The 15,596-nt window shown below is 40.1% G+C and overlaps 1 protein-coding gene across 3 annotated transcripts in view; it reads right to left on the bottom strand.

The window, feature by feature from the left end:
- Positions 1–14,643, bottom strand: part of fryb (furry homolog b) — a 58,872-nt gene extending 44,229 nt beyond the window's left edge. For 2 of the 3 annotated variants that reach the window (XM_083926791.1, XM_083926792.1), the window contains exon 1: positions 5,192–6,132. In XM_083926791.1, coding sequence (XP_083782917.1) covers positions 5,192–5,438 — 247 coding nt within the window. In that variant the 5' untranslated portion in view covers positions 5,439–6,132. Of the gene's footprint in view, positions 1–5,191; positions 6,133–14,532 lie in introns of those variants that run through there. The other variant, XM_083926794.1, reaches the window with a different exon arrangement.
- Positions 14,644–15,596: the final 953 nt, after the last annotated feature.

Below are 15,596 nucleotides of genomic sequence, written 5' to 3'. Positions count from 1 at the left end.
CTGTCTGCTGCGTGTGTTTGTTTGTGTGAGTGCGTGCGCGCGCACACACATAAAAGAGTGTGTGTCAAAGAGAAAGAAAAAGAGAGCCTAAGCCTCGCCTGCACTCTGTATATCTATCTTGCTGGCTAACACCCCCCATCCCCTCTCTGTTTTGCTCTCTCAGGACAGTGATACACAGATGTTGGTAGACGCAAGCAGCCAATCCTCTTAGAGGAAAGACAGGGAGAGAGAGGGGGGGGGGGTAGAGAGAGAGAGAGAGAGGGATGGAAAAAACATACAGAAGATAGTACAGCACGGGGGAGACAGTGGGAGGAGAGATACTGGAGAAATTGAGATGAAAGGGACAAAGGGCAGAAATGTAATGTTTCCCGATCACTGTTGTCCAGTTCTATCTGGCAATAAGGGTTGAGTGAGCATGCTACGAGCCCACCTCGACCAACAAGAGCCGAAGGACGCCGTGAAAGGCAGGCAGCCCCAAAGAAAAGCCAGGAATACTAACTAGTTAATGGCATCACTGTCTCTGAAGTGTCCATAATGCACAATAAAATTGTCTTAAATAAAAAGAGATATAAATGCTGTAGTCTAGGGGTGGGAATCACAGAATAAATCACTATTAGATACTATCACGATACATTGCCCACGATATACAACAACGTGCAGAGGCAAATAATAAACCCTAATTCATTAATTAAAAAAATACACATTTCTCTCTAATAAAAATATTGTTATTTGGCACCAGTGTATTGATAATGTATCGCAAGAGGAAGGATTACAATATATTGTAATCTTTCACTAAAACAGTGCCCTATTACTGTCCAACCACCGACTTTTCCAGCTGGGAGGAGCTCTGTTTTGATCCAAATGTTTAAATGCTCATTTGAGACGCCTTTAGTGTTTCAAAACCAAAACATCCAGTATGAGGGGAGAAATACTGTTTGATACAGAGCCAAGGTAAGTCCAACCAGCAGTTTGGAGTAATAAGATTGTAAATACTCTGGAAGTATTAATAGCCTATGAACAACTGAATGCTCCAATGGGGACTAATAGCTTCCACCTTGGGACTGTCTGTTGAGCCACACTGCTACAGAAAGGGATTTGAGAGATTAAATCCTGCTGGAAAAAAAATCAACAGAATAAGGGAATGAATGACTCCTCTATCCCATGACGATTAAATTGTTAGAATTGCTGTATGTCACAAGAAAATACAAAATAATGATATTTGGCAGTTTAACAAATCATATTTATCGGTTTAGCTCTAACTAACCCATTTGCATGACACCAACCAGAATTAGATGACGATGTATCAGGTGATGAAATGACAGCAGTGATTCTGTAGGGTGGTGCTTCTCAGGCAATTAACCACTTTGTGTCCTTTCCAGTAAATTCTTTACAATGTTTTTGTTTTGGTTATTAACAGCAATATTTAATTTAATTAACTGCATGGTAATTATTGTTTTGTATTTATTTGAGGGGCAATGACGCATGACGCAGGCTGCTCCTGCAGATATATTTTTAACCAAAGAAATCAAATTGAAGCAAACAGTCAGCTACAGTGGCACTAGGGTTAGCTTATCCTAGCTTTAGAGATCATTTTCACTGGTTTAACACCACAGCCACTTTTAATTTGTTACATCCCTCCTTACGTAAGTATGGGGGCCAACACCAACATTTACCAGCAACAACAATTAATTTAGAGTGCTTAATAGTTTCTTAATAGTTTAATTAGACAATAGTGAGAGAAAATAAAGTCTCTTCCTTCACCTTAAACAGTCCCATTTTCCCTTGGCTGCCCTTACAGTTGCCTGTCTAAGCAAAAAGGTATTATGGCCATCAAGGCAATGATGCTACGGTTGGGTGACTAAGAGTGGAAGTGCAAGTGGATAATTAGGGTCATCGTTTAATTCCCTGGATGAACTGCGGAAGTGCCACAGGACATGCGAACGGGTCAGGGAGAGAGAACAGAGGCAGGGGGAGAGAAAATGAGAGAGAGGGGAGAGGAGGAGCAAAAAGTGCATAAGATACAGTATCATGCAATGCTGCAGCTCAGAGGAGAGGTACCAAGCACAGGATGGCCTGGTTCACATTAACAGACAATTACAGTCTAATCTCAAAGGAGGAGAAATATAGCAGAGAACCACTGCAGGCCTATTCTTGTCTGCAAGTTCTGCTTACTTCATTACCGTGTGGGCCAAATAGTATTAGGAAATAACAATTCCTGCTTTGGTGCTAGCCTGCTTACTGAACCAAGAAAATTAAACCAAGTTGACAATCACAGAAAAGTAAACTAAATCATTTAAAAAAAAACGTTCTCCTGTAACTGCATGTTTCGTGTGTATACCCTTCACTTGCTGTTGCACCAAGCAGTTAAACTCCAAGATGGTTAGTAAATAATATTTGACCAAAGGTCTGCTCTTTGTTATTTCAACCCACCGCAACCTCATCTCTTCTTACGAAGCGAAAGTATAAAAATGTCATGTTTGTTGACCCTATTTCTCACATTTCTCATTAGGTTATAAAGTTACATCTGCCAGCTGTGAACCTATGGGAGTGTTTAGTTGTTATGTATGGGCAAACTAAACATGAGACAGGTAGTTTTTTGTGTAAGTTAGAGCTGCAGATGAGGCAGAGTAAGACCAACATCTATTGCAGGTTGAAATAGCAAAGTCTAGGGAAACAAAGCACAGAAACATTCAAGTGCAATGTGTTTGTTGGAGTGCAACTCATGTCCAAAATATGAAAATCTATTCAAATTACCTACAATGAGAAAGGGGCAATCTGCCACAGAGTGACAAACATTTATTCAGCCTACAAAATTTAAAAATCATGGACATAACACAACACACACCCTGATGGAGGTCCTAGGATTCCTCACATTCTGAGCAGGGGCCTGGGCATGCCAGCTGTTGGAATGTGACTCCTCCACACACACACACAGCACACACGCACACATACAATGCAGTACGTACACATATTCATACATGCACACAGACAAATGCACAAGACAGGCCTTTCTGGATATGCACTAAACACTGGCTGTAACTAGATGAACCCAATTCTTTTAAGAATGTGCCGATCAAGTTTTTTTGGCTCTGATCCCGATGAAAATCCTTCACAGTAATATTTGAGAGAGGTATGACTTCTCAGGAGAACGTATTTGAATGTCATCATTTGGTCGATAAAATGTCAGAAAATTGTGAAAAGGATGCTCATCTCGATTTTGTAAAACCCAACGTGATGACAAACCAACTGTCCAAAACCCACAGATAGTTAGCTTCCTATCATATATGACAAACAAACGCAGTAGATCCTCACATCGGAGAAGCTGAAACTACATTAACTGTTTTGTGTTTTTCTCTGTCTTTCTCATACCATGTTCATTTGACCTGTGCTCGTGTTAACTGGTCCACCACAACACAGCAGATGAGTACACACACACACACACACACACACACACACACACACACACACACACACACACACACACACACACACACACACACACACACACACACACACACACACACACACACACACACACACACACACACACACACACACACACACACACACACACACACACACACAAATAGTCACAGAGGGACTGTTTGAGGGTCATAGTTCACACAGTGGTGTCTCCTTGACACAGCTGGGTTGATCAAATAGAAAACTCTTGTGAAGAATGTGAATGTGTATGTGTGTAGTCGTCATGCCAGGCATACCTGTCTCCCCAACATCGAAGTCGAAGTTGTGCGAATTATCACAGCATTTCCTGAGTCAACAATTTAACCTTTATGATCATTTATTGAGAAGTAAATTTTTCCTGAAGGGCACGTTTGGACAGATGGTATTTTGTTACATGGGCACCACCTCACTCCAGATTTCCCTTTTCCCTGTACACCCACTCTTCTTTCTTCTTTTGAAGTTAAGCCAAAGCCCACTGCAAAATGTAGTCGGATACCTTTCAAGGAGTCTATTATCAGGAAATTATGGACGGCAGCGATGCCAGAAGCATCCTACGATGTCACAGGTTTATTGTAGAGTTGAAACAACTTAAAGTAATACAATTTTAAGTCTTTCATTACTACTCCTTTCTTTTATTATCGATTGTAATGTTTGGGACATCGAAATAAAACATTATTCCACCATAACTGGAACTTTGGGTCACTCTATATAATAGCATCAGTTAGTATATGTGAAAATGTAATGAAAGTTTTGACTCGGCTGTGGCTTTCCAGGAATAGACAGAAACACTGGATCTGTTTGTCCACTGTAAGATCAGCAGAAACTATTGTAATTTCTAAGTGAAGACAAGGACAGAGGGCAAGTCTCACAGATAAGCAAATGATCCTTCAACTAAAAGGTTACAAGTCCAGGCACAGACAGGCCATCATTTTCAACTGCAATAAGTGTGTCAGGAGTGTAAAGTTTAGGAACTTAACTAGGGGATGAAATACACTGTAGTAATAACACACAGTCCTGCTAATACTTGCTAAGATGCTAAATGTACTAATGTCACCCAAAAGTTGTACCTGGTGATTTAATGTAAAATCAGTAATATTATCATTAAATTGAACTTTACGCCCAGCTCTATTATACTCTGACTGATTACTTAAGGTCTTGGTAAGGTTCACAGTTGGAAGTGTTTGGACATGTGAATCCCAGAAGTTAAGGTAAGATGAGAAAGAGAGAGTGGTTTGGGGGAAAACAAAAGCTGTGCTTAAATCATATGCCACATAGGCATGTCTTTGTCCTCATTCTGTAGAAAGGATTAGTGGAGTAATTTTGTGCTGTTTTCTCAAAACACAGAAGGTATCACTTTTCACGGGGTCTACAAAAACCACAACAAAGACACTTGTCACGTCAAGTCCTGAAGTCACAGCAAAGAAGAACCTTGTCATGGCAGACATGGAGAGACAGAGTGGGTCTGAACAGGTAGTAAGAGATCTATAACTTTTTCCACATCCCAAGCTGGAAACATAAAACCCAGCCCACATTCCAGTTGGGGAGTTGATGTTCAACCAGCCTGTCCACAATTTCCAGACTGCGAAAACCCTCAGGTCAATCACATTCAAACAAAACCAGGATTATAACAAAAAACAAATTGTTACATGCCGTTGACTCCTAGGCTAATGGCTCTCTCCTGTTCTACTTTTGATGTGTTCAAAAAGATTGCAAGCTTGTCTGCACCTACCTCCGAAGATCCTTGTCCTCTTTCTGGACCTAGACTGGATCTTAGTGAACCTCCCAGTGAAGTCACTGGGGTCAAACATGTCCAACGACAGAGAGGCAATGCGCTCCAGAACTATCCAATCCTGGCCTTGGCTCTGGTTGTCCGGATCCTGGTCCTGACCTCGGCTCAGACAGTGGCCATTGCAGTGTTCTGAAGCACCACTTTCGGCCCCGAGGCTTGTAGTGCTTCCAACATCTTCCAGAGACATGTCTCCACGAGCCGCAGGAGCTCAACCTGCTCCTCGTAGTCTACTGTCAAAACCTGGCCCTCCTCGGAGCTAGCTAGGAGACACTACATGATGGTTCTACAGTAAACTCATAACAAAAATAATCACATAAAAAAAAAACTGGTGAACCAAAATTAAGCAGACTGTTCAGGCACTCTTAAAATCCTTGCTTTACTTTTCTTCTTCTTCTTTCTGTCCACATTTTGGTATCCAATGTCTTATCACGAAGATTTATTGTCTTTATGTCGTGCTCATTCAATCCAGAGACAGTGAGCTCATCGCTTTGTTGTTTCAGATACACAGCTCTCCTGAGAGTACAGGTTCTCCCCTCGAGTTTCTCACTCTCTTGCTTAAAAAAAATAAAATAAATATATATATATGTATATATATATATATATATATATCTGCGTCTTCTTTTGTTTGAGCCGCGATTTTATTTTCTGAAAGTTCAGCTGTTCTTCTCCTTACGTGCTCTGTTTTTGCCCTCACCTGTTCTTTGTTTCTTCCTCTCTCTGTCTTTCTCACTGCTTCTGAGTCTCTGAGGCACAGCTGTGTTTCCCCGCTCTCAGGTGGTGAACAAGGGAGGGATCCAATTCCAAGAACGCAGCTTGATTGGGTGGTTTGGGAAGTTTGGGTGGTTCTCTTATCCTCTCTCCCTTGCACTGTCTTCTTTCTACTTTTTTCTCCCTCTGGGGTTTGTTCCAGCTACCTCCCTTCTGTCACTACAGACTATTTGGCAATGAGAAAATGACTTTCATTCTTGCTCACACACACACACCTGTTTCCATCTTCTTGTTTCATCTGTTCTTTCCTAAATAGTAGTAAAGAAGCAGAATGGCATGCATGTGCTTGATTCAGAAAGCCAACACATGACATGTGGGTGTGAGTAAGAGTCCCTGCACTCACTTGTCGAGGCTGTTTAGCCAGTTACAGTAACTCAATGTGTTAATGGTGTAGGATTACTGAGGGCAGACACACCCCTTTGCAGAGGGGAGAAACAAAGCCAAACACAAACAGGAAGAATCCTGAACACAGGGAGACAGACAGACAGTGTTTTGTTTAAGTCTTGATTAGCAGAAGTATTGCAAAGATACACTTGATGTTGCATTTTCATGAAGTTTGAAATCTGCCCCCCTATATTATATACTCATCTGTTTTACTACAGAGCTGGTAAAAAGAAAAAAATCAGTATGGCAAAAAAGAAAAAAACACAACATAGGTCTTAAACTCAAGTTACCTCCCAGCCGCTTATCTACAAAGAAAAAAATCTTACAGGAAGTGCAGTGTTCTGTTTTGGTCTGGTCCTAATTACATGTGATCCTGTAATGATCAGACATTCTACACTCTCAAGGCTAAAATAAGACATGTACCCGCTCCCTCAACACTTTATAATATATATATATATATATATAATTATAATATATATCCCTTTATAATCTATTTTGCTATACAAAAAAACAGAAACGTTACAAAAATCTGTTGTAACGTTTACCATAGAAGCCTTTTTACACACAGGACAAACACTAAAGTAGTAGAAAAAGCTCTTAAACAAATGTCAATCACAGTTGAGTTCATATATCTCTTTCTCTGTAGGTCCTAGGGTAGTTAGAATCTCTCAGGGGATATTTACCCTGAGGTGACTTACTGCTGTTTATGCCGCTATTGTCATGACAGCTCCATTAAGTGCCTCACCTGAGCGCTCTTGTGTATACATGTGAAAACAACAAAACTTTCACATCCTTATTTAAAACACCACAAAACAAGTTTAGCAATGAATGGCATGCCAGTGAGTCTGTGTACAGTACAGAAAATGTATCAACATAATATAAAGCATAACATAAAACCTTAATCTGTATTTTTCCAAAAACAAGTGAATAAATCAGGTGTCTTCACTTTCTTTTTGGCTTAAGAGAAACATCCCTTCACACAAGAAAATTCCTTGATGCATAAGAAACTAATGTAAAAAAAACTGAGATGACCTCATAATGATAGCAGATACTTTCCTTATTTCTTTATAGAAAGATACCATTTTTGGGAGATGTTGAAATTGACATTTTTAACAGTTTGCCACAGATTTTACATCAACCTTACTGGCAAAGAAATAGTTAAGGGTGGCAAACGAGCTGAGGGAGGCACGTTGCCAAAGTCAGTTAGAGAGGCGTACCATCCCCTAGGGGAGTACAACAGCCAAGAATTAACACACACACACACACACACACACAGGAGATTGTTTTTGTCCTTTCATTAACTGAAAACCCTGGCCAACCAATCAAAGAAAACGCACAAGTTACCCAATCATCTTCAGGAATGTGTTGCCAAACAAAAATTAGGACTCTGGGGTGGTGATGATGGGTGGAACACAGGAGACAGTGACAACGACAAAATATGTAAATCTAACCACATGTTTTTTTAAATCATTTTGTCTACTACTACATACAATATGCTGATGGAAAACATTACTCTTGAGATATGTTGACTGGCGCTAGACTCCACAGGGGTTCTCTGACAAGCTACTCAGGTTTGTCGCTCTCTTGTTTGCTTGACCTGATTAGTCAGTTGTGTTTATACTGAGTAGGTCAAACGCTGACAGTCTCACTCGCCCAATATAATCCCATCTCTTCTTCCCCTTGCACTCTTTTAAACTCTGCAATGTAAACTAGATTCTTGATTGTTTTTACATGGGTGTATGAGTCGACAGTTGATAGCACTGATGTGAGATACAGTAGGAGCATTAATGACAAGATTCAAATATATATTAGTATAAACACAGGGAGTCTAATAAATCTCCTCATATAAATGTGTTTTATTAGGCAAATATACAAAAAAATCATTGGAGGTTAATTCTCATGCCACAAACTTGACGTATAATAATTCTTCCTTTTTTTTAAATTTTAACCTCATTTTTTTTCTTGGGTTAGTACGCAGATGTTGCACATAAATCAGCCTGAATGAATAGAGCTAAGAATCACCTTCCACCCACTGTACAGACATGCTTCGGTTGACTGGGACAACCAAAACACACCCAAACAGGCATACACACACAAACCACAGGCTGAAAAGCTGGATAAACAGCAACACCATTTTAATAACTATGATTTCTCCGCTGCCCCAGTGCCTTTTTAGTCATGCATGTCTTTTTCTACTCAGTACTTGATCCAAACCCCAAATTCTCCTTGTCATCATGCTATTCTATCATATCTGATGGTCCCAACAAATAGAAATGTGTTTTTGCTAACGGGGATATGGAGCTGGAACTAGTGTGTCACTTGACAAGTGCCAACGAAACTCGTGTACAGTCTGACATATAAAGCCATTTCCTCTCCCACGCAGAAATGGTCAAAGTGAAGCTGTGAGGAATGTGCCATGAACACTTTTTGGCTCTTATTATCATCATTTAAAATCTTCCTCGCTCCTTACTTCCACATTTGAACTTTTATACTTCCACCCTAATTGTTTTCATTGATGTACTTGTTATCTAGCACTTTTTTGTGTATGACCTGTAAAGTAAATTGAGCAGTTCGGCTGGTTGAGCTACCTGACAGTTTACATTTGGGTCATAAATTGTGCCTTTAAGCATACCTCACAAGATGCTATCACCAGACACCACACACCTTTTTCTGCTGTGTGTCTTGTTCATTTATCCTCCTTTAACATTTGGAGACAATTTCACCCCATGAACCAATTATTATTATTAATATCCCTCTACTTATCATTTAAATTGCATCCTCTGAGACCTCTGCTACAACGAGAAACCTTTTATTTCTCCTGTCACTCAAATATGCTGTCAAGTTGACAGTTGCACAGCAACCCGGTCTAACAGCAGAACTGAGGGCATAAACAAGTTGACTTTTGGATTATGCACTTCACCAAGACTTCAGTTAAGGGGTTTACTGGGATGAAGGGAAACATTAATGACAGGAGTGCCTCACCGCAAGAATCCTTCTCTGCAGCTCTGTATCACCAACATTATTGTTCTACTGACAGTTGTAGCCTGAGATGGAGTACATATGAGTACATTTTGAGAACATGTCAACAAATAAAATATATGAAGGGCATTTTTAATGAGACATCTTGTTGGCTCTGTTGGTTAAAGCATGTACCAAGTAACAATGTTTTATTTTAAAACATATAAAGTATTCCTACTGGCATGTTTTAAAGTATGTAAAAATATTCTGCTATGATTAATATTTTGTTTAACATGGTTTTCCCACAAAAATACAGAAAAGAATTCTGAAGTGGGGCAGAAGCAAATGCAAACCTCAGACATTATGTTGTTTATAATAATTTGTTTGCTATAGGTGTATTGTTCATTTCATAGTTAAATTTATACAGGTATAGTTTTTTTTATTTGTTACATGTTCAGAATTAACTAAACTAAAATAAAGAAATTCTGGATCTGGCCTCGCCCAGACCACCTCTCCTTGCCAGGTCAACTGGTGAAAGAGCAGTGAGCATCAAGATGGTAGCTTCTCCTCTGATACCCATGGTTTCGCCATACTATAGTAGTTACGCTAATGATATGGATGCACCAGCTGCAAGTTGGCGGGGTTGCTCCTTCCTTAGATATGTGACGTATGAAACCCTTGCTGTCAGATTCCAGAATCTAGAAACATTCATTAGTAAACTGCAGTTTAATGGCATTAATGGCGTAAAGTGCTCATTTTGCTCATATGTCTTGCATTATATATATATATTATTCATATATTATTGTATTACATAAAAAAAACATTGACATGTTTACGAGGTTAAAAACTTGATCTTCACTGAAAGGGGTCTTTAATACCCTCTACTTATACATTATTATTGATGCTTATGACAATAAAAGTTATATATCTACCATTGGGTTTTGGTCATTATACATGCACTCGTCTGTTCCTGAAATTGGTTTCAACAGGCACAGTAACTGACATAGTATGGGCTTTTGTTTATTTTTCCTGCATGTTTATACTGGAATTGCACTGACTCATGCACTCAGGGTGCTGCACATGTGCCTTCTTAGAGTGAACGTAACACTTGCACTATTCTTTCACCTTTCTTTGGAGTGATGTATTTGACTTTTTGATACATTCCTCTTGACATGTTTTGGAGCTTACAGAGGGCGTCTAAAGCTCCATGGTAACCATTTACGGGTGACATGGCTGCAGTATTCTGATTATGATCAGACTGAACTGCCATTTCCTTTTTACTTCCCTTTAAACTCTCAACTAACAAGACGATATTGTGGGTGATTCAGAGGTCTGGAACCAGGCTAGGGCAGCAGTTTCAGTATCAGGTAATACTATACTATACTACTATACTATGGTATAATCTATACTAAGATGAAGTGAAAATATTTAAGGTCTTTCACATGTAGCATCTCATCCGATCACAGTAGAAGTAACTACAAAAACAGGCAGATGTCCTGTTTGTCTGTTCTCCTGTCATCATCAGGCCTACACACTGGCTCTACAATGCTGCCCCCTTCAGCCCAGTAGAGAAATAATAATTCTGTTTATGCAATCAGTAACATTTCTGATTCAGGGCAGTTTTGAGGACACTTTCAGAGACTGTAGAACACTATGTTTGTTGGTTTTGGACTCTACTGTTGTTTTGCGAGGAAAGAAATCATCTAGAGAACTTAGGAAGGGAAATGACAGCTCTAGGAAGATAAAATACAAATTTCCATTCAAATTCCAGGTTAAATTTTGTTAATTTATTCGTCCAGACTGAAGAACCCGAAAAACTCATAGACATTAAAAGCCTGGCAATTATAGTGAACTTGATGAACGGGGAATATGTGCAACTATGTTCATTAATTAATGCATAAATATTAGCCGTGGATGTGCACGTACAAATATGCAGTACAATATGCCCCTCAGCCTTTCCATACATATATAGATCTGTGTTATGTAACACCATCTCTGGGGTCTCTAATGTGCACTAATGCATCAGCAAACAGCCTCAGAGCTCCATCAAATCTAACAGCAGTAAAACAGCAGTCCCTGACCAATTATCTGAAGTTCTTAGTCAAACTCACAAAACACACAGGAAGTTGAATGATTTAATTCTCAAACAAACGTTGACATAATTATATCAACGCAAGGCTCAAACAGGCTTATCTGATCATTTAAAGTAAAAGAGTATTCTGCCACTCTCTAAGCAATATTCAGGAGAAGAGCTCGCACATAAAACAAGCATTAATCCCTAGCGCAACAGCACCTGAGGCAAAGAAATAGGGAGTGTGATGGTAAGGAATGTGAGTGTGTGTACCGATGTTTCTATGTATATGTGTGGACTTGTGTGTGTACTTGCAGGTTATGTAAGCCAGTGGGAGTGAGGTGCCAGGGGGTATCCATGGAAACGACGACAGCCAGCAAAGATAGACAGTTCACCGGCTCACTGAGGTTCACAAGTCTGGAGCGAGGGGGGTAAGCACAGTTTCTGGTCCTTTCCCACGTGGAGATGAAGCTCTATAATATCAGCTAACTAAGTGATCAGTGGCCTGCATGAGTCACTGAGCAACAGAGCTAAAATAGTGCACAGTGTCACTGGGAATGAGACCATGAACTTGAACCGTGACACACACACACACACACACACACACACACACACACACACACACACACACACACACACACACACACACACACACACACACACACACACACACACACACACACACACACACACACACACACACACACACACACACACACACACACACACACACACACACACACACACACACACACACACACACTCACACCTATGAAACCATATAGCCTAATGCCAGTGTCCCTACTTTGAGCCAAAGATGTTTGTCACCATTTCTTACTCCCTTACTCCCTGTTTCTTGTTACTCTGTACAATTAACTGACCACTAAAGTCAAAATGCCACAAAAATAAAATATAAATATACTCTAGTAGGCATTATGGTCATCTTGTTTGTTTCTTGCACCAAAACTGAAGTGGGAGCTACTAGTGCACAGCGGTTACCATAAAAATGAAAGAGAAGATCATCATTTAACTTCAAAAATAGGGTTTTGCATGCATTCACAATTTTAGTGTATTATATAATATATATATATATTTAACTAATAGCACCATCTCACTCATACTGTGTAGATGAATCTCTGTCACTCAGGTCGAAATTAATCAAGTATGATATGAAACAATCCACTGGACTCGTAACTGTACAATTGAAGAAATTTCCCTATTCATCTACAAGGCCTCTTCAATTCTTTTGTCTTGCGTAAAGTCCACAGACATATACAGGGTACATGTTGAGGAAGCTCCACCATTGCCACATATTACACAGACAAATGGTCTTAACCCATCATTAGGAATCTCCTTTCTGTAAAACTGGAACAACTCTTAATGCTTAGTGCCAAGGATTTTTTCCCCACTTACAGGATTATAGGGGTTAAGAAAACTCTCTGATCCTTTAAACCATCCACTAGATAAACTTTTAAATGCATTAATGGTTGAAATAAAATCAAGGTTGTTTTTTTGTTGTTCCTTTTTACTTCGACAACACATAAATTGTGATAGACCGGTTAATTGATCGGGCCAATCAATCGAGCCAACAAATGTCATTCTAAGATATTTGGTAGGGATGAGAATCGAGAACCGGTTCCAGTTGAGAACTGGTTACAAATCGGAACCAGAACCAGAATCATATGTCTGTAGTACCGATGGCCCACCCATTGTATCATAATGCACCTCTCTGTGCTTACCAACATGTGACTAGAAAAGATTACTATATTTAAGTTAGAAAAAATCTTCACATTCTTTAAGTTTGAGCATTATGTGGCGCCACTGGATTCTTGCTTTAGTTATTCCTTCTACCTTCAATTTTACGATAATAGCCTACCTATATTTGAAGTGGCAATTTGAAGATGAGGAGAAAAAAGGCCAGGAGCTATAACCCTAAGATAGGATTTGTAAATTGAGGACGGATATGTAGGAGTTGGGGAGACGTCACAGAAGCACAGCGCTGTGACAACACATGACATGCTGTCTGCGTGGGTCACTCGTAGTCCAGACATAGAACAATGGAGTTAACTGGGTCGCCGTTGCCAACTGGCTGTGCTCAACAGCTGGAGAGATGGGGAGGAAGATGATTGGGTAAGGAGGGGAGGGTGAGCAATAAGGAGGAATTGGCTTAAAAATGGAGCATTGACAGACCAGGCTGGGGAGGGAAACTACTGCAAAGAGGAGAGGTATGATAATATTAACTTATTAACAGCATAGCAAAAAGAGTCAACACAATCACGAAATGTATAAATCAATATGTATGATTATATTTCGCTCAATGACAAGAAAAACAGAAGCCTACACTAGTGGTGCTGCCTGCTACCTGCCTGTATATGAGTGCATGTAAATAATACATGTTGAACACTCGCTTTCTCTCACAAAATATTCAAGCTGACTCCTGAGCATCTCTGCGAGTAGAATAATAAAGTGCACGGCTAGTCAGGCGGCATGATGCACACCACTGGACCATAATAACCCATTTCACAATTGTACGGTTGTGTTTAAATCCCTAACCCTCTCCACAATGAGGAGAACCAGTGAGTTGTCCACAGACTCAGCCATGGTATCAGATAGTCATATATTGTAGTGTTTGTATATTGTATTAATGTGCCCAAGCTGTATTCTTTAGCAAAACTAGCCACGGTGACTTAGCTAGTATATCATTAATGTAAGCTACCTAGCTGGTAGCTAACATGCATCGTAGCATCTTTCACCGCCATCACGAAGTCTGTATTTACAATCACCGTCGCCGTTAACATGACGACCGTCGCTTAGTTTATCTGCCACACAAAGCAACGCGGCATTGTTCGTTGTGTGAGTGCTACCAAGGAAAGCGTGTGTAGGTTAGTCACGTTATATTTTTCTACATTATCCTAATGGGTGTCGACCAGTCTAACCAGCTATGCCTGTAGCTAACTCGGTAAGCTAATACAACAAGCCCCTGTGTGTGGCAGTTATATCGATGTTTTATCAAGACGTTGCTCGGTTGCCTTTGTGGTCAACACAGCACCATTAAACATCACCAGGCACAGCACAAAAGAAGTATTAAACTGAACCGTACCTTTTCTACGTCGACCTTGGGCGCCTAAAGGATCATTTCCTGACACGGATTTCTTTGTTAATGTGATTTAGTGGGTTGTTTTCATCAATCCGTCGCGTCTCTCTCCTCCGGGAGTCGTGCCGCCCCGGCTGACAGCACTACTGCTCGGGATGACAGGGCCCCGCCCTTAGCAACCAATCAGATGCCGAGATTCTGGAAACTGAGGCAAAGCACGTTTCCTATTGGTCGGCGGCTGTGTCCATCAACCTTGTCGCTAGGGGTGCCAACTCGGTCCAAGGACGGGACACCTGCCGCGGAAGGATGCTGTGCGCCGCAGGTGCGGTCAAATCAAGTGATGAAAGGGGCTGTAGAAAAGAATTGAAAAGAAAACAGCATGATAACAGACGCGTTTACCACATGCAGCCGCCCAAACAGATGACAAGATGAATACTGAGTTCACTTTATTTATTGACATCACTAAATAGGGTTAGGCTACTACGCAAACCTCAAAATCAGCATTTTATTTCATATGGTGAGCACTTTCATTTCGATTTTTCATACTGTAAATTCAAGATTTAAAATTTATAAAATCAATGAATAAAATGATGGTTTACCTTGATTTAAAAACTCACTTTCGGAATTTTCTGGACTACAATTCAGTCATATATTTCTATTTATTTTAATGTAAACACAATTTGCTTATGTCCATATGGCAGCATTAAACAACAGCTCTGATAGGGTTTTGATAGCATGGGAAGTGCACTGTTAAGTGATGATTTAAGCTAAATGTCAACCTGCTTAAATATCAGTCCTCAACAGTAACAGATGTCCATTTAGTTTGGAATATAAATAGAAAACTCTGCTATCATGTTTCAGATTTTCAGAAAAACAACAGATGAAAGAAATAGGGAAGTGGGTCAGTGCTTTAGCTCTCTACTGGGTGCATTTATGGAAGTTTATAATTTTAGAACAGAACTGCCTACTCAGCACATCTTATTTTGAACTGTGTGTGCGCGTGTGGGTGTGTGGGTGTGTGTGTGTGTGTGCGTGTGCGTGTGCGTGTGTGTGTAAGTGTGTGCGTGTGT

The sequence above is a fragment of the Echiichthys vipera genome, assembly GCF_963691815.1.
Source record: "Echiichthys vipera genome assembly, chromosome: 14".
NCBI lineage: Eukaryota > Metazoa > Chordata > Actinopteri > Perciformes > Trachinidae > Echiichthys > Echiichthys vipera.
Note: the sequence above shows the minus strand (reverse complement) of the source record. Positions and strands in the feature narration are given on the sequence as shown.